The 20,556-nt window shown below is 42.1% G+C and overlaps 1 protein-coding gene across 1 annotated transcript in view; it reads right to left on the bottom strand.

The window, feature by feature from the left end:
- Positions 1-20,077, bottom strand: part of TGFBR2 (transforming growth factor beta receptor 2) — an 89,594-nt gene extending 69,517 nt beyond the window's left edge. The window contains exon 1 of the mRNA XM_077865538.1: positions 19,877-20,077. Within this exon, the coding sequence (XP_077721664.1) occupies positions 19,877-19,970 (94 nt within the window). The 5' untranslated portion in view covers positions 19,971-20,077. The remainder of the gene's footprint in view (positions 1-19,876) is intronic.
- Between the last annotated feature and the right edge of the window lie 479 nt (positions 20,078-20,556).

Raw genomic sequence — 20,556 nt, 5'->3', positions numbered from 1 at the left:
GAAGGAGAAGTAGGGCAGAGCCAGAAAAGAAGTCCCCCAGGGAACGGACTTGCCCACTGGCTTGGATGTCTTTTGCAATTAACGTTCCATCCCAACTTCTTAAAGGATATGTTATGTGTGAAATGACTGGCTGTCTACAGTATTACTGCTGAGATAAGGACAGAAGACTGTTAGGGACAAGAAAGTTCTAGTCCCAGTAAACCCATGAGCCATGAGTGGCAGCAACAGAAGGACCCAGAAGTAAGAAAAATGGACCAAACTTGGTGTGCAACAAGCTGAAACCTGTGAGAGGCTCAAGTCAGCTGGCATGACCTCTCAAAATGCAAATCCCTGTGCCTAAGATAAAAGACTGTTAAAAAAAAAAAGTGAGGCTCATCTGACTCCTAAGGTATCAAGTAATTCTTATTAAGCCCCATTTCAGTGACTGAAACATAATGCAGTGACGAGGCACACAGATTAAGTTTCCAGTCAAAGTCTACATAAGCCCAAAGCAAGGAAATTAACATTTTAGAAAAAAATACTGGCTTCTTTTCCAAGTCACGGCATGTCAAGGAAGGGTGAGTTTCTAGAAGAACACAGTAGAGAGGTGGCCAATGGAGGAGAGAATTTATTCACCGGGGAAAATCCTGATGCCCTCAGGGAAAGCCACTTTGCTAGACTCTTCTGAGGGAAGCTAAATCTAATTAAAAGCATTCCTCCAGTGCAAGTTTTCTCCTTGGAGACTTCTATCTACCTCTTCAACTTCTCTTTATCCAATATTTCCAGGAGAAGTTTGAATGTCTTATAATCTCTACAGCTCCATGGGCATCGGCTCTAAGCCTATTTTTTTTCTTGCAAGACAATACTATTTGTACAGCCTTTTTAAAATTCAAACTAAAAACGCAGATGATAAAAGAGACCTGGCTGGATCCTCTCAGAACAAAGTATTATAATTAAAGTATACTACTGAAGAGTATTTTCATAAACATCAGAATAGCACACATTCAGGACAGAGACAGCCTACAATTCCCAAGTATAGGGATGGAAAGGTATAAGTAAGGTAATCGGCCCCACTATGATTATAGGTGCTAAGAAATTACCTGATTGTGTTCCTTTAGAGGACTCGAAGAAAATGAGGATTTTACAGATCTTCTATAATTGTTCTGTGCATTATGGTAGCCACCAGCCACATGTGGCCGTTAACATTTAAGTGTAACTGAAATAAAATAATATTTAAAACTCACTTCCTTAGTTGCACCTGCCACATTTCAAGCCACATGTGACTAGTGGTTAGCACAGCGGAGAGCACAGATATAAGATACTGTCACCATTGCAGAAAGTTCTAGTAAACAGTGCAGCTCTCTAAAACAGTTACACAATTTGTCCCAATGTTGTCATGGTGAGTATGAAGTTAAAAGTTCCCTAAATACGACATTTCTGGGCCCTCGTATCTTTCTCCACTCTAGTAAATTCCTTGCAATGGTTTATATATTTGTCCAATCACTCCAACCTCCCTAGTCTCAAGCCCATTAAAAGGGCATTAGATAGAATAAAAATATTTCATTGAGGCTCTACCCAAATGAAACTCTAAATTCTTCAGATTTCTAAAAGTATGAAGCATATGTTGGACATACGTGGAATGTGAACATGTCAAGAAAACATCTATGAGTGAGGCCTGGCAAAAGAAAGCACCTCCTTGGAATTCATGAATTCATGCCCATGTTCAGTTCATTCACATCTCATTCGAGAGGAGTCAGCAGACTACTTTCCATGGAGTGAGATCTACATAGAACCTAAAGAGTAGGTGGAGATATTAGAAGTTCTGGCATGCTTAAGAGCTTCCCCATATATCTATTGAGGTGCACCAGTGGACAATGGTACCATGGAGGTGGGCCCAGCCTCTCTAAGCCAGGTCAACTGTTTGCTCCTTTGTAAAGTCATCCACCTGCAACCCACCCTACAGTGCTCCAATTCCTCTGGTTTTGATTTTTAATCACCTGTGCTATGAGACAGGCTTTTAGACGAGTATCTAACCCCACTCTATTGACGAGTTTCCAGAAGGAAAGGGATTTTGATTCTCCCGTAGTTCTATAATAAAGCCTTGCTCTTATTTGTGACACTGGATTTAGAGTCCGAAGATGGGAAGTTCCAAACCTAATAAATGGTACTGCTTTGCTACAGGACATTAAGTGAATACCCTGACTTCTCTGTTCAAATTTTCCATTTGTAGCAATCAGCGTTTCTCACCCTGGGTTCCACAACAGAATCCTCTGGGGATCTTTAAAAACAATATTGATGGGCGCCTGAGTGGCTCAGTGGTTGAGTGTCTGCCTTTGGCTCAGGTCATGATCCCAGGATCCTGGGATCGAGTCCCACCTCAGGTTCTCTACGGAAAGCCTGCTTCTCCCACTGCCTATGTCTCTGCCTTTCTCTCTGTCTCTCTCATGAATAAATAAATAAAATCTTTTTAAAAAAATAAAATAAAACAATATTGATTCCAGGGCCCTATATCAGGGCAAATGAATCAGAATGTCAGGGGCTTGGCTCGGGCACTGGGGTTACTTTAAAAGCTCCCCAGAGGTGCAGCCAGAAGTGAAAAATAAATAAATAAATACAGTCCAGGAAAGGATTTATTCTGTATGGAGCAAAGAACCAAACAGGAACAGACTCAGGGGTTAGAGATAGGGGGCAGTACAGAAGAGAGGAGCACAGGCCTACAAGCCATGTTTCTCAACTTGGCCTGGCTGCTAGGAAAGTCACAAAGGGCATTCTAACAAAATGTTTTTATCCATGTAGACAGGTAGGGTCAAGCCCAACCCAAGTGATTTTCTTATGTGACTCAAACTCTATTAATGTTTTGGGATAAGGCAAGGGTCATAAACATAATTGGTGCCAAGCCATTTGGTTGCTATTGTACAAATTCTCCCCGGAAGGTTATTTTTAGATATTTTTTTTAGTAGGAGTTTTACAATTTCCTATCTTTTTAAAGGGTGGAAATCCTTTGCCAATCACCAAGGGCACAGTGAGTTTGAAGGAAGATCTGTTTGAAGACCTAAGGGGCAGGTTTCCTGAGAAAGCTGAATTTCATAAGCAAAATAAATAATGACTTCAGAAAGTCCAACGTGAGAAAGTGTATCTCCCTTTAGATAAACTACTAATGAAATTAGTAAGATAAATAGTTCCTTAGATCAGAATTAACAGCTGTAGATAAGCTTTTCCTTCAGAAAATCATGTAGCTAAACAGATATAATGCAAAAAACTAACTTTTAAGTCAATATACTCCTACAATTTAATTTCTCTTCCTAGTCTCTGTTATTTTTTTTCTTTTTTATTCTATTTAACAGATATATATTGAGCACCACCTATGTACCAGATCTGAAGAAGGACCATCTCTGAAATGTTCAAAATTTGAATATTTTTCTTAAATATAATTACATCTGCCTTAACAGGAAACAGTATGTACAAATTACCATGTTTAAAGGATTATATAAATGGTTGTCTTCTAGAAGATTTACTATGGCATCTCTTTTCCACAAGAAGTACACAAAAAGGTAACATTGAAGTCTAATTTGAAGGCGATCTCTCCACTTCTAATATAAATTCATGAACCCAGTCATAACTTAAAGAAGTCGATCTCTTCTAGGAAATTTTCACAGAGGAGGAAGGATCAGAATAATCCTCCGTCCCAAGTCCTCTGGAAAAATCATCCTGATGAATAATGGTGGAAAAGAAAAGAAAGAAGTCCATACTATAGTGTGGGAGCTGATTTAAAGGGGTTTCTTTCACCAAAGTTAAGTAAAACAACGTGATTCAACTTCTCTTTTTATGTTTTGGGGAAAATGACATTTTACAGAACAAACTGCAGGACAGTGGGAGTATCATTGAGCTTTTGTGGCTAGCAAATCGAATGCAGTTTCTGCTAATACAGGTGTTTCTTTACCATAGCCTTTGAAAATGTCAGTCGAGTAAGTAGGCTTTGCTACTAGTCCTCAAGACAGAAGTTCTTTTACAGAAAAGTAATCTAAATAAATACTAGATGTCTGTGTTTCTTGTGTTCTGCCCGTCAAAACCATCTTGTTCTTCTCCCTATCTTTATGCAGACATTCATCTTTAAGAGGTTCTAGGGAAGGAAGCCAAAGACAATACTTGTCTAGGGCCTCTAGGTCCTATATGATGAAGAAACACCCTTCCTATGGAAAGATGTCCATATTCTTGATTATGCCAGGCACTCTGAAGTTCTGGAGAAGAGCAAAACTACAAGACTTTGGCAACTGCCATGGTATGTATTTATGTATGTATGTATGTATGTATGTATTTATTTATTTATAAGATTTTATTCATTCATTCATGAAAGATGCACAGAGGCAGAGACATAAGCAGAGGAAGAAGCAGGCTCCCTGCGGGGAGCCCAATGCAGGACTCGATCCCAGGACCCCGGGATCATGATCTGAGCCAAAGGCAGACGCTCAACCACTGAGCCACCCAGGCGCCCCACCACCGTCTGTTATAAATGGCAACGTGTGTTTACCAGCAGGAGAGACATAAAGGCAGACTGCTTCGTGTTTAAAAGAAAAACTGCCTCACGAGAAAAGGAAAAAAAAAAAGAAAAAAATGACTCATTACATCGCTTGAACTCTAGTAAGACCGGAGGACAAAACCCTCAGAGAAGTGTGTCCCGGAGGAGGGAATTCTCTCATCCTAAATATGGTTTCTGATTTTTGAAGCCAAAAAACAGGGCTTCTGACATCAACCCTACAATCCCCTCTACGACAAGTTAACTCGGAAATATACAAACATGATGTCTGTTCCATAGTGTTCGTTTTGTATTTACATGGAAAATTAAGCGGCAAGAGAGCACGAGGACCAAAAAGGTAAAATGACAGAAACACAAATGTGTGATGCTTCATAATGCCTCAGACGGTTTCATCTTCCTGGGCTGCCTTTGCCATATTATCCATAAAACAGCATAATTATATCCACTCAGAGGGCTATTTCCAAAATTAAATACAACATCCAGGTGAAACAGGTTTACATAAAGCACTCTATTACCATAAGGGATTATGAAAAACTTACAATTCAGACAGGGTCAACATATTTTCTTCAAAGTAGACTTTTTTCCCACTAGTGTTCTTTCCCCCCTATAAGCCTCAAAAAAATAATAAAGTTATTCAAATCACTACTCTTTTCTGTTTTCCTGACATTAGTTTTTTTATCTGCCTGGACAAGTTTGCAAATGACTCTTTTTATGATGTTTGTTGTGCTTTTCATATTCATTTAACAGCTATTTTAACAACAAAGGACATTTTATATGTTCCCAAGAGATATGTGCCAGAGAGGGCTGTGGGCAGATATGTTCAACTAAAATCAGGCCCTTCCACTGCAGCCCTGGTCACTGCTGATAAAGAGCACACAAGTGGCTGCTTTCAACCAACACAACCATCAACTACCAACTCCAAACCCAACCCTTTCATTTTCTCTTAACCTCAAGGCATTTCCATTCAGAGAGCACGAGCACCAAGTTGGGCTCCATGGTCACTTTGTGTAACACGGGAAGATGTTTTAAGAAAGTGACACTGGATCACTCAGATTTTCCCAGGATTTTCAGGGGCTCCCTCTAAAGATTCTATCATCACTATTATTATTAATTGAAATATACTTGTCATACAATAGTCTATTGGTTTCAGGTGTACAACATAGCGATTTGACAATGATGTCCATTATAAAATGCTCACCATGACTTGCTTTAACATAAATTTTATTAAAGTCCTGATTGTAATAAAAACAGTACTTGGGAAAAAAAAAAAAAACAGTACATGGTATCAGAGGTCAAGGTTAAGACCCCTTTCCCAGAACTTAAAGATGAACATCTGAAAAAAAAAATAAAGAGATAAGAACAAAACTGTTTTGACTAGCAGAACACGAGTAACGCAGACATCTAACATTCAGTCAATTACTTTCAAAAAGGAGTTACACCTTGAGGAGGAACAAGGCCAGTAAGCTTGGAGCAGAGTTAACTAGAGTTCCAACAGTTATGCATGAAGCAAAAAGGAACTATTAAGAAACTAGATTCTTGCCTTGTCCCCAAAGGTACCATCAGTATTTCATTAACACACTGGTAACAGGAGACTCTCTTGAGTTTGACAAAATGCTTTGCACAGGTCAGTATAAGTGATTATATAACGGCCACAAACATCCTCACCTACATCACCATCAAAATCTTGAAAGAGAAAGGTTTTCTCTTTTGAAAGCTAACCAAGAGTACATCAAATTAAAAGTATCTTATCTCAACCATTTCCCATTAGTGCCACAGAACATTAAGACAAAATTTTGAGTGCCTGGGTGGCTCAGTCAGTTAAGTATCTGCCTTTGGCTTGGGTCATGATCCAGACGTCCTAGGATCCAGCCTCACGTCAGGCTCTCTGCTCAGTGGGGGAAGTCAGCTTCTCCCTATCCCTCTGTCACTCCCTCTGCTCCTGCTCTCTGGTCTCTATCATTTAAACAAATAAAATCTTTAAACAAGAAAGACATAAAATTCTTATTTTGTCTCCTTCTTCCCCTAGATAGAGCAGGTAGGGTATTGCTAGTCCATGCCTAAGTAGTGTTATGAAGTCAGGGGTAGCTCCTGGATTTCCCCAGAGGAGAGGCTCTATGGGTGACAAATCCAGCTGGAAGAGAGGCAGGAGCTGTATCTGGAAGCTGTGCTGTTAAAGCCGGGACTCATCTTTGCAATATGGGCTATCTTCCCTCAGCCAGTTGGAAGGCTGTCTTCAGATGCTCTTTGCATCTGAAAGACATTGCACCAAGACCCCTTCATTCAACTGTCCCTTCTCCCACTATCCCAATGATAAGAGAAAACCTACAATTCACAAAAAATGAAAGGCGGGAGTGGCAAAAAATTACTCTGGGTCAGATAATACAATTTACTTTATGACTTTTTCTGGCATCTATAGCTGTGACACGTTGGGGCCTCTACAAAAGATTCACATACAAGAGGATAAATGAAACAAAAGCAGTCTGTGAAGATGGAAAAGCAACAGGCTTCAACACCCACAGGCTGCAACTTCCCCCAAATTCACGGAAACTAAAGACTGAAGGCAGATGGAATCCCCATGGCAAAGAGCAACTTACACACATTAGATGGTTTGAAATTTCCCACAAGCCCACGGTTCCCTCAAGGTGGCTAAAAATGACAAGCCCACTGATGACACACTTGGTGGTGAGAATGTAAACAGTCTAGAAAAAAGTATATACAAATTTATATATAAATAAATACATAAATATGTATAAATTTAATATATACACCTATAAATATATAAATATATGTTATATATAAGTATATATAAGTGTGTGTATATATATATACTATATATATACACATACATATACACTGTGTATATATATATAATGTCATCCTGTCTTGGATTTGTAAACAGTTTTCCTGGCCTTTAAAAGTAATGAATTCTTTTTTTTTTTTTTTTAAGATTTTATTTACTAATTCATGAGAGACACACAGAGGCAGAGACATAGGCAGAGGGAGAAGCAGTCTCCCTGTGGGGGACCTTAGGACCCCAGGATCACAACCTGAGCCAAAGGCAGACGCTCAACCACTGAGCTACCCAGGCATCCCTAAAAGTAATGAATTCTAAACAACAACAATCATTCAGTGAGAATGTATGGTGAGTGCTAGAGAAGAATAAGAGAGAAGATTCTCCCTCAAAGAATCTTCATTCTAATAAGGGACGCACACATACAGTCGCAGGTAGCCTGGTGACCAAAGCCACCTGAGTGTGGAAGCCAGGCCTGTTAGTGAGGCTGTGAAGAGAAAAAAGATGGGAAATCTGCCTGGGTTGACTACCTGAAGGCCCAGGAGAGGAAATGGATTTGGATCAGGCATTATTTCAGCATGGGGAAGGTATTGTAGGGCATGGGCAGAGAATGGGAAAACTGAAGGGAGCAGAACAGTCACAAGTTAGAAAATCTAAAAGCAAAAGTATGTGTGAGGACCCCAGGTCGAATGGAACCAGGGCCTGAGGCATGCGCAGGAGCAGAAAGGGAAATGGGGGATGGACTGGCCTCCTTCTTGCATGCAATCATCGAACCAATCTTGTGACTCATTGATGGGTCTTAGGAACCAAGGATACTAAAACAGCCCCTGAGCTCAAAGAGAAAGTAAGGGCCATGTAATCAATCTCCTAGGATCCACAGAGAAGATCCATGGAAGGCTATCAGGAGCCACCTATTCAAAATGACATCTGGGGAGATTTAACTGATGGCCATGTATAGGTATTCAAGAGAAAAGGGATAAAGGGTGTCCATGGGCAGAAACCAATTAGCTTCTTAGGACAGAAAACACGAGTTCAGACTTGCGTGGTCGTAGCATGATTTAAGAGTAAAACTGAAACCAAATGGTTATGCATTTCATGTAACGAGGTTCCTGTTGTAAATAAATGTCTGATTGAGAGATTCTGGGTATTAAGATTTACAGTTATTCTGATGAATAAGTTGATATTTGAGGCAAAAGGCAAGTTTTAATGGAAAGGGTTTTTTTCCTGTTTTTTATTTGTTTTGGTTTTTGCTGAGTATAGTTACAGTATCATAAGGGGGGAAAAAAGTCGGAAAATAAAACTGTTTGAAAAAATCTGAAAGAGCTGTGAGAACTGAATGTTCTAACTCCTAGAGACCCATGGTTCTTAAAGACAAAAGTAATTGAGGTGCAAAAAAATGGCCTAATGGTGAATAAAATATAGATATCACTCACTGAAAAAGCCAATAGTGGCACTCTCAGAACAGTCTAAAGCAAATGCTGATGGATTCAAGAAAAATTTAGTGAGTTCTCACTCGGCAACAACCAAGTATGTTTCTTAAGGCAAAAGATTTTTTTTTTTTAATGTTGAAGAGTAGAACCATGTCCTGAAAAACCTGACATTAACTCATTAATTTATTGGGTACATACTTTGTATACAGCACAGTGCTATATACTTTAAGAAATGCCAAGGTATAATAGCTCTTAATTAAGGCCTACAAATGTGAAGGTGGTCTATGATTAAATGCCTAATGAGTAAACGTGATAAATGCTGTGAGTTCAGCAGAGAAATGGATCTCAGGATCTACAGTTGTTGGTCAAGGGAGAGAGCCCTGGAAGATGTTTTGGGTAAACAGGGTAAAACTGCCTCACTAATTGACTTGACTTGCTGTCAGAGCATTTGCTTCAGTTAGCCTCAGTGTGTTAGCTACATACAGTTAAAAAGGGGCCTTGTAGCTAGGAAGGAATCAAAACACCCTCATAAAACTAGAAGCTACTCTCCCTGCAATCCTTCTCTTCTTCAGTGACAGAAACAAGTCTGATCTGATCCACCAACATTGCTGCAGATCTTTTGATTCCTCTGTGGGAAATGTTTTAATGCTCCTGGAGCAGCACTTCTCAAACTTCAATGCATATGTACATGAATCACCTGGGGATTTTGTTAAAATGCTGGTTTTGAGCATTTGGTCTGGAGAGGTGATCAACATTCTGCATTTCCAGTAAATTTCTCATTAATCTGATGCTGCTGGTCACTGGACTGCCCTTTGAGTAGTAAGGTAGTAGAACATCTTCAGGGGATGATCTGAAAAAGCATCGTTTTGGGATCAGAATGTTTGAGTTCAAGATTTGAACTTCAATGCATATTAGAACCCAAGACAGCTAGATGTTAAATAAGGTTTGTGAAGGAGTGAGAAAGTAGAACAAGCAGGCAGGACTTGATGGAAGTGATGGGAAACAAAAAACAACAAAAAGAAGACTGGCTGGTCTGGGACTCCTTGGAAAAAATAAATAGGTGATAAGAGAGGCAATACAAATCATATAATTATAATAGAATTTATAAGAATAAAAGAGTGCCCAGGAAGGGCTGAGATTGTTGGAAACTATCGTACAACAATGTAATTTTAGGGATTTCAGAATAGTGAATGCAAAACGTGACCACTGGTTGTTGTTGTTTTCCCTTTAAACACATTTGAGGTAAAATTTTATCATAGTTTTCCCCCAATACAACGGGTTTTAGAGAACAAAACAGAAAAGTGATATGAAGTAACAAGACAGTCATTCAAAGCAATAGTTAGAAGATTCCTCCTCTGTGCTGTTGTATGCAGACCATACAGAAATGCAATTATGGGGCTCATAGCTACTCCCCTGCCTAAAAAAGCAGTCTGCAACCTGCCAATCTGTAGCAAATTCTGTCTTTTCTGAGAATATTTTAAGAAAAGTGGTGGAGAAATCTTTGAAAGGCAAGAGAAGACTAATTATATTCAGACGAATTTCCTTTCTCTTCCCAAATAACACAGAAGCTCCTTTAGGACTTTCTTTTCCTAGACATAGCAAAGTGTTTCATAATTCTTTTCCTCAGAAAAAACTTTCACAGACACTTCAACCCATTCAGAGGAAGGGGAGAATGAGAACACCATAATTACAAAAGAGAAATGGTATTACCACCAAAACCAAGTAAGCCTTTTCTTCAGCAAGGAAGAAGCACTAGCTCAAGTAAACATGCTATTTAGTTAGGGTGTATGCTCAGGCACCTGTACCAGAAAATTTTCAAAATAACTATGGTTTCTTTTTCTTTTTTTCAATAGTGGTCATCTCCAACAAACTCCAAGTGGATGTTTGTGGTATCTGTTACGACCTATTATGACTTTTGAGTTTTCTACTTCAATTAGTTAAGGATTAGGTTTTTGAGTCAACTTCAATGGTTTCCTCCACTAAACTGCAAAATGAAAAATTTCAGAAAAAACTGAAAATTTCATCTAGTCCAATTCTTCCCACTGTACTTAGAAGAAAATGACACCTAGTGGGGCCAAGGGACTTGGACAGATCACCTGGACACCTTGGTTGCCAGTATAACATGCTTTAGTCTTCATCAGCTGTCTCCGAGGCAGTCTTGATCGCAAACTAAGGGTCAGATCTAGGTTTCATTCAAAATCAAGGTTCTGTGATAATTACATATTTACAGCTTCTTCTATACTTGACATGGAGCCTCTAAACTAGGAAAATAATGAAGGGTTTAGCTAAACCTGGGAAAAAAAAGTTTGGGTTTGGTGATGTAATGATGCAGACTTCAGTCTCTGTATGGGGGTGGGGAGTGGAGGAAGAGGAATTTTTAATTATTTTCTCGGCCAACAAGCAAATCCTAACACTAATCATAGAGTTGGGCCTTGTGAAAGCTGAAGCTTTTAAATTTCAGGGGCACTTGTTAAGAAAAGAATATAAAAATTAAGAATAGAAATTTAGGTATGAAAGTGAATGTTTAGAATTCAAAATGTCATCTTACAAAGTGCAAATTGTCAAAAGGTACAAATACCACAAATATAAAATTTATTTTTATTAACTCTCTGACAGACCTCTGAAATATGTTTACCATCTTTTTTTGATTACATACCCTTTGATTCCCTCTTCCAATGATATTTTGCAATATTCTCTATAAAGAGAATAGAAAAATAATTCAGTCTTCCCACTAGAACTGTTGATTAGAATTTATAATTTATTTTTGAATAGCTTGGAAAAAGTTTCAGCTTCATCATTCATTTTAAGTGATATCCTGTAAATGTTCTGAATTGCCTCTAAATATGGGGAAACCTCTATCATGTTTCTTTTATGCATGAGCTCTAATACTCAGGCACAGCAAGATTTCTTAAATATTCTTGAATGACACATACTAACCGTACTGCCAGTCTCTGTTCCAGAGCCAGGAGATGGGCTTATATCAGAGATAAGCCTTGAAGGTTACATTCCATTCACCTCATGGTGAATCCACCTTGGCATACCATATGTATCCCCCACATATTTATGCACCCTTGAATTCCCCAATCCTTCCAAATAAAGGGCTGGTTTTGCTCAGAATACCTAAAAACTCTTTGATGGCATAAATATCCCATGATTCATCAACTGATGTATATTTTTTCATTTTCCCATTGAGGTCACAAGACAGTCACTGATGTTTGATTACCTGGATATGAATCAAATGCGATTTTATTTAGCTAAAGAAATTAAATGGGATAATAAATGAAAAACACTAAAGCATTTAGAAATATGTTGGATAGTACCATTTTTTTTTTCTTAACCCCTATGTTTCCCCACCACCCATGCTACAATAGAGAACAGTTTATGTCAACTGAGGTGACCTAGTCTCAATATAGTATATAACAACTAGAGGGCAGGTCCCTAAACCAGACCATCTTGATTCAAACCCCAGCATAATTATTTGCTAACTGGGTGGACTTTGCTAAATTTCCTAAACTCCAGAGGACTTATAATGAACATTATAAAATCTACCGCATGGAGTTGTTTTGAAGGTTAGATTTTTTTTTTTTTTAATTTATGATAGTCACACACAGAGAGAGAGAGAGAGAGAGAGAGAGAGGCAGAGACACGGGCAGAGGGAGAAGCAGGCTCCATGCACCGGGAGCCCGACGTGGGATTCGATCCCGGGTCTCCAGGATCGCGCCCTGGGCCAAAGGCAGGCGCCAAACCGCTGCGCCACCCAGGGATCCCAGTTTTGAAGGTTAAATAATAGAAATGTAGTGCTCAGAATGATCCAGGCAGTAGCAAGATCTCCATAAGTGGGTTACATACATTATTGGGAAACCAGTCCATGAAGGCTCATGAATAAAGCTTCAAAATAAATAAATAAATAAATAAATAAATAAATAAATAAATAAATAAATAAATCTTCTTCAAGAGAGAGACACCACTCACGGGAGCATGAGGTCAATTCGATTTCGCTTTGTAGAAAAGTTTCACAGAGGTTTAGGATGACCAGTAGTCATCCACAAAGCAGCAGTGAGTTGTCCCCAAAGTTTATGCATCCTCTCTAATGATTAAAGCTTTTACAGATAAGACGTGCTATGATATATGCTCAGAGTTTGCACCTGACCCCATATTTTCCTTCAAAACATTCATGCTTGCTCTGCCCATTCCCTGACTCTCTAAAATGCACAGTTTTGACAATCCTATACCTTATATAGTATCAGAAGGGCTTTTGACTTTTTAACACTGTTCTTGTTTTCCTGACAGACACTGAGAAGGGCATGGACCACTCAAACAAATATTTACAATAGTAGAAGAAAACATCCAGATAAGTTTCACCTTGCCCTAGTGTTCCTAGTACATGGAGGAAATGCAACTACAGAACTAGGAAATCTTTAAAAAAATGCATAAGTGAAATAGAACAATAGTCAAATTAATAGAACTAAGGTTGAGGTTTGTATTTTCCTTCAAGAAGATATAAACTATGAAAAACTGAATTTTGCAAATGAAAATACGTTATGATTAAGAATGGAGTCTTGGCTTTTTTGTTAGTGACCAATCTCTCTGGAGAAAACATAATATAATCAACAAAAACTAACTTTGTGACCCAAACCACTGTAAAGCAATGTTATTGATGCCAGATGCATCCCTGGCCTTGGAAGACCCAGGGTGAGGACAAACAGAGGTCCACATACCACAGACCAAAATATCAGAAGTTATAAATCAAACTGAGAAATGGTTCAATAAAATAGGTTTTGTCCTACCATGACTAACAAATATATCTTACCAATACTTTGGAAGACCGGTATAATTGTAAAAGTCTTGAACTATTCAAGTCCCTCTCTGGAATGGGGTGTTTTGGGTAAACACTGTCCTAGGTCTGGCCACTAATATACCTTCCTCTTTCCACTGCCTGCTCCATACTGGATCAAGAGGTACCTTGTAAGATATGCATGGGCACCCAAGTTGTAACATATCCCTGCACACACCCCACACATACACAGCTGTCCCTTGGCCACCCCTTAGGTGCAAAGACTAATGGCTATAAAAGCCCTCACCAAGAGGTACCCAAAGGTCCATATAGTCTGAAAAGCAAACCCAGGGCCATTTGAATGGTGAATTATGGTTCCCAGTACTTGAAATGTGATCTAAAAAAGGGAGTTTGGATTTAGAGGTTCAGAGTCTTCTCACCTCATGGACAGGGGTTTGACTTGAGAAGACGAAAGACGGTACCCTCTAAGAGTCAGGGCAGAGGCCCCTTTTGCCCATATAGTATGCCTATATTTTAATTGCGCTGAAAAAAAAACTGGTGGGGAAGTCTCATCATAAAAGAAGAAAAGGAAAGAAGTAAAGAAGGAAGGAAGGAAGGAAGGAAGGAAGGAAGGAAGGAAGGAAGGAAGGAAAGAAGGAAGGAAACTGCACGTCTTAATAGCAGATAGCCTTTCCCACCTACATCCTCAAGAGTCACAGGCACTGACTCTGCAGCTAAACCCATTCTAATGATCTAAGCTTCAGTCCTATAAACAAAACAAAGATGCTAGGGAACCCTTAAAAGCCTAAGGGGGAGATCCTGAATTGAGTATATCTAAGGAGGCAGGTGCTTTATGCTGAGTACCAAGACCTAAAAAGCTGATCATAGCAAGTAAAAGGCCAGATCCTATCATGAGGAGAAGACTGTTAACCAACTACAAGTTTTCAAATTAGCGGAACCTCAAAAGTCAAATCATCCGCCATTCTGTTGGATAAATTCTGTTCTTTCTGCCCTCACCAACAGTTGCTGAGGCTTCGTGCCTGGAACTGGTACACAATACACACAGCTTTGAAAATGGTGCTTGTCCAATTGCTGTAAATGGTCGAACCATGGTTCACACGAACTCAGTCCCGCTACCAGGACTCTGTGATCAGACTAGGAAGAGTAGAGTTTCCTTGTAAAGAGACAGCCTTATGTTGATTTTCTATGGTGCAAAGATAGGATGAGGCAGATCATGCAAGCAAAGCAAATTGTGAAATCAGGAGCAGTGAATTGATGGTATCAGATGGTAAGTTTTCCCTTTCTCAAACACGTGGACTCTTTACCCCATCCCTAACTTCCATCTCAGCATATGCACTCGTGGATACACTAAGTAAAAGAGCCGAGCAGAATGCAAGCAGGGCAAGCTGAGAACGCAAGCACACACACACATACACAGGCAAACCTCAACTGACCTGGAGCAGACTCCATCTTCCCCATTTATAAAAAAAGATAATAAAACTTATCTTGCAGACTTCTTCTGCAGATGAAATTAGATAAGTAATGTCAAGCAGCTGGCTCAGAGCAGATTTTCAAATGTTAGTTTCTCTTCTCCCGACTTCTCCCTGAGATGAGCCAATGTGCCCGCTCAGCATTCTAAACCCTTCTGACATGCCAGGCAAGGAAGGGGAATCATCACATCGCCTCAGTCAGAAGCAACAAGTACCTGGGGAGCAGAATATTACATGGAAAAGACGCAGCACAAAATAAGAGGTGAGTATTCTCACTACTAATGCGTATCTGCTAAGTCACTTCCACCGAAAATCATGCTTTAAATCTGCCAAAGCTCTACCTGCAGAGCTGGAGGGCAGAAACTAACAAGGTGACAGAGCTATGCTTTTATGTGGAAATTGGCTAAATAATGCCATGCTCTAGCGAGGAAGTATGTTTCCTCTGCACCCTATTTTAAACTGTTTTGGTGGTTTGCATCAGACCTAAATAATATCCACGCAGCTCTGCGGCATACTGGAGCTGCCACAGGCCCACGCTTCCCTTAGATCAACTCTGCTTCACCGCTTATAAACCAAAACATAAAACCCTGATGAAAAAAGAAACTTAAAAGCTAAATTTAGATTTCAGCACTTCTTTTTTAATGAAAGTCTCCTTTCGACAAACTTCTAGAAAAAAAAAGAGAGAGAGAGAGAGAGAGAATTCAGTATTTACTGGAAAATTTCTTTGGTGAAACCCTAAAGTTTAGGAGTGGCTTAGAATGCCTTACAGCAATTCCAAATGTACAGCTGAAGGGACTGGATAAGGACTTTGCATCATGTTTGTCAGAAGCTGAAGCATCTTTTTTCCATATCTCATCAGAATTAAAAAAAAAAAAAAACAATTCCATACAATAAAAATAGCCAAACTGTCACTGAGATCAGAGCCAAAACTATTCTAACTAAAAGTAAGTTTTTTTTTTTTTTAAGATTTTATTTATTTATTCAGAGAGAGAGGCAGAGAAAGCAGCAGGCTCCATGCAGGGAGCCCGACGTGGGGACTCGATCCCAGGACTTCAGGATTATGCTGTGGGCCGAAGGTAGGCGCTAAACCGCCGAGCCATCCAGGGATCCCCTAAAAGTAAGATTTTACCATTCAGAGTAAATTCCCAGTACACAGAGCCTGCCTGGTTGTTAAAATACTTGACCTGGATTGTACTAGCAGCTCCGCTCAACATTTCCTGGGTGCTACATGATTTGTCAGGTACTTTCAGAGATCCTGAATATGGATAAATTAATAAGATACACCCCTTGCCTCTGAGAGGTATGGTTGGCAAAGGAGTCACATAAAGATCTAATTTTGGCTATTGTTATGAGCTAAGATAGAGGCCTGGCCCCAGGAAGGGACGTTTAGCTCAACCTGGGGCAAACAGATTTCCTTAAGCAAATGACACTTGAATTAAGTCTGAAAGGCTAGGGGTAACTATTCAGGTAGCAGGAGTTCCAGGCAGCAGCTTCAGCAAAGGCACTAAAAAAGCCTAAACTGCCTAGGGTTTGTGTATGCAAGATGACTCAAGGATATACTGGGAAAGCATGAGCCATGGTGGGATGTGAAGTGTCAGAATCAAATGGCAACCAGGTCAGGGAGGATCCTGTGAGGCCTGATTAAGGAGTTAATAATAATAATGAAAGCTGGTATTTATTGAGCACTTACTATGCTGCAGGCACTAAGCTAAGCACTTCAAAGCATTATTTTATTTAAACTTCACTATAACTCCATAATACCCATTTTACAAATGGGTTGGGGGGTTACAGAAGGAAAGGGACTACGCGGCCATCAAGCTACACAGCCAGTAAATGGAAAGTGGGTCTGGAACCCAGGAGGCCTCTATTCAAGAGCCTGTATCTCTAAGTCACTCCTCAAGAGAAAGACTGGGTGGGCACATTGGGCCCACCACAGTGGCTACAGAATGGAGGACTGGGGTGACCCAAGTGGGGGCCTGAAACATGGTGAACATAGAAAGGAACAGATCAATGAAAAGACATTCAAAGGGACTGAGAGAAAAAACCAAAAACACCTAGCACATCTAGTTTACACCCCTCCAAGTGCATTCAGCACCAAATGGCTTTTGAAAAAAAGGGCCTGGAAAATAAACCACACCAGTATTCATTAATGTCTCCAAATACATAGGGTTAAACTACGCATCCTCATCTTTGCCTTTAAAACCCTCCCATATGTTAAACTGTCTTATTCATTTGGGATAGTGTCTCTAGGTCTGAGCCTCCTGCCCGGTATAAGGAGATGCTCTATAAATACTGCTGAAAAGAAAAAAATGAGTAATGGTCGTTTATTACAATGGCACCAATGAGACATAATTCTTAATTGGAAAAATGGGGTTAAAAAATAAAGAAAAATTTTAAAAGTTGTGTTGATAACAAAGGGTTGGTAAACTAAAATGGAAACCATGTTGCAGTTATGCTAGCTCCCCAGACAAGAATGAGGATTCATCACAGTGGGGTGCTACCTTGAAAAAAAGGGGCAATAAATCCAAAGTATGACAGATACTTGTATAGATCAAAACTGGTGAAAATTAAAGGAAGTGGCAGAAAAATGGTTCTTCCAAAATGCAATAGACCAAAGATCAAATTCTGGACGTAGATCTCTAGTCTCTGACCCTAACGAAGAGAAGTACATCATTAACATAATTTTAGGAAAGAAGTTTATCTGTATGACACTTTACCAATACTGAGTCCTCAACAGAAATTTCTTGTTAGGTATTTGAAAAGTAACAGTCATATTTTTCAGATCTGAAGAGTTTTCTGACATTTAAGATTTTCCCCTAAAGAGTAATTACTTAATTTGGGGCATTTAGGAAGGGTGGATCTACAAAATTAAAAAAAAAATAAATAAGAATTAAGCATATTTCTCAGTGAAGTTTGTTCTTATCAAATCCACTAAACAGAAGATGGGCCTTTTTAGGTGGCCTAATAGGACTCCGTTAGCCATCTAATTATCTCATATCTTATCACACAGTAAGATATTTTGAAAAATGTCTTGACGGTTTACCAATTATTTTAGAAAAATCCTGAAACCGCCTACTTACACAGAAAATTAGAATGCAACTGGAAGTAAGTTTCTCGTTTTCATTATAGCTACCTTCTACCTTCAACTATCTTTGAAAATTTAATTTCAAATGAGTAAAATTCCAAAATGCTTCCTTAGTTCAAAGTTGGCACCTTTAATTCCATCAAAATATGAAATCTGTGGGTTTTTAAAAACCGATCAAAGTCCAAATAAAAAGCCACTGGGCTTTTAAGTTGATTGTTTAAAAAGTATACAGATGAAATGAAACTGACTCATGAACTACTGAGTCTGGGATTTGAAAATTCATAAATCTAATCCTTGTAAACAAAATCTAACAAAACCAGGATCTGTTGATTTCCTTCTTCCGTAACCTGAAACAAAAGTTTTAATGATTTGTAACATGCTCAGAAAATTAAGGGTGCCACTTAAAATCTTTATTAGCAACATATAAGTCAGTTTTTAAGTGCCTGGAGCATGATCAGAGACACTTGGACATACATTCTGGTACTGCAATGTAGAACATCGGAGAATGAGACAGTAGGACTTTATGAAATTCAAATTTGTGTTAGGATTTTTTGGTTCACAACAGTCCTTTTTTCTCACTCCATTCAGAACTCCCATCTCCGTGCCACTTTCCATAAGAAACATCATTTTTAAAAGGATCTCAATCCACTTCCAATACTCTGAAAGGTTACCATTTAGAACTTGGTGCTAATTTCTTCTAGACAACCCAAAAGGTAAGGCTGCCTGGGCCCTCGTGGATGAAGGAGTGCCTGGGGGTGATGTGGGCTGTCAGAGCCTCTATACTTCATCCCAAGTTTACACAGGGCATTTCCAAGTCACCAAAGGGGGAAGAGAGCGGCAAGAAGAGCCACAGATGCAGGGGATGTCAACTTATCCAGATGGAACCATTTTACAGATGAGGAAGCTGAGAGCCTGAGGCCTTGCAGATCCTCACTTATGTGGATCACTGCTTCAAAAATAAGTAGCCTCTAAGGTCGGGGAAGGGCGGGGGGGTGGAGTTCGGTCCTTTCCCTAACACATAAGAACTCAATTCCTGCATTTTTCACATTGGAAACCCTCCAGACCAGGGAGCACAGTTAGGATTTAGGCTTCCCATTTCCCTCAAAGGTCACTTGCGGGGAACCATCACCTCCGGGACGGCAGGCGGTCTCGCCGCGGGCGGCCTGTGCAGCACCCGGCACCCAGCACCCGGCACCCGGCACCCAGCACCCAGCGCCCAGCACCCAGCAGGCACCGAGTGCACAATTCCCCGCCCGCCACCTGACAGCCCCGCTCCCCGCCGCTCCCTGCCCGGCCCACGGTGCGGCCGGAGAACTTTCCTTGGGAAATCGCTTCGTTCCCTGGAACTTGCAGACAGCGGCTCCGGGCCCAGAGGCCGGCCTGGGGGACCCGGGGCTGGGGGGCCGCGGGCGGGGGCGGGGGCGGGGGCGGGGGGCGCGGGTGGGCGCGCGCCGCATCCCCCCGGCCGCGGCGACCCCAGGTGCGCCGGCCGCCCCGCGGCCTCGGCGGGCTCGGCTCGGGGCCGCGGCTCCCCTGCCTCCCTCGGATGCCCGAGCAACTCCTCAAACTTCCCTTTCCGGGGGTGGGGGCCCGCCTCGGACGCGGCCGGCGCGGCGCCTCTCCCGGCCGCACAAAGGGGGCCCGGCGCGCCCCGCGCCCCTTCCCCGTGAACTTCCCCGCGCGGGGGTGCCGGGCTGCGCGGGTCGGCCGCGGGCGCCCTCCGCTTCCGCCCGGCCGCTGTCAAGCCCCGCGGGGACCCCCGGCGCCCCGCCGAGCCCGCCCGGGGCACTCACCCGACTTCAGGACCTGCGGCGGGATCGTGCTGGCGATGCGCGTCCACAGGACGATGTGCAGCGGCCACAGGCCCCGGAGCAGCCCCCGACCCATGGCAGCCCCCGCCGCTCGTCATAGACCGAGCCCGAGCCCGAGCGCAGCGCAGCGCACGGCGCCTCCCGGAGCCCCGGCTGCGCCTCCGCGCCGCGCCCTGGCGGGACCCCGCGCGGGCCGGGCGGGCAGATGCGCGGCCCAGATGTGGCGCCGCTCGGCAGCCGCGCGGGGGCGGGGGCGGGGGCGGGGGCGGGGGGCCTGAGGCCGGGGCGGCGCGGGGCGGCGCGGGGCGGCGCGGGAGGCCCCCGGCGGCCGAGGGGAGCTGCGCAGGAGGCCGGCGCCCGGCCCGGCGAGCGCGCGCGCGGGGGTGTCCTCGCTCGGTGCGCGCGAGTGACTCACTCCGCTTCGCCCGGGCGCCGCGGGGGAAACAGGAAACTCCTCGCCAACAGCTGGGCAGGACCTCTCGCCGCCCGAAAGCCTGCTCCCGCGGCTCGGCCTCCAGCCCTCCTCTCCCCCGCCTGCCAATCACGTCCCCGAGACCGGCCCCTCCGAGGGATTTGGCGAACTGGCGGCCGCCCCCGGCGCCCTCGGGAGCTCCCGGCCCCGAGGCTTCGCCCCGGCGCCCCCGGGGCACGCGCTCCGCTCG

The sequence above is a fragment of the Canis aureus genome, chromosome 22 (genome assembly GCF_053574225.1).
Source record: "Canis aureus isolate CA01 chromosome 22, VMU_Caureus_v.1.0, whole genome shotgun sequence".
In the NCBI taxonomy this organism is placed as follows: domain Eukaryota; kingdom Metazoa; phylum Chordata; class Mammalia; order Carnivora; family Canidae; genus Canis; species Canis aureus.
Note: the sequence above shows the minus strand (reverse complement) of the source record. Positions and strands in the feature narration are given on the sequence as shown.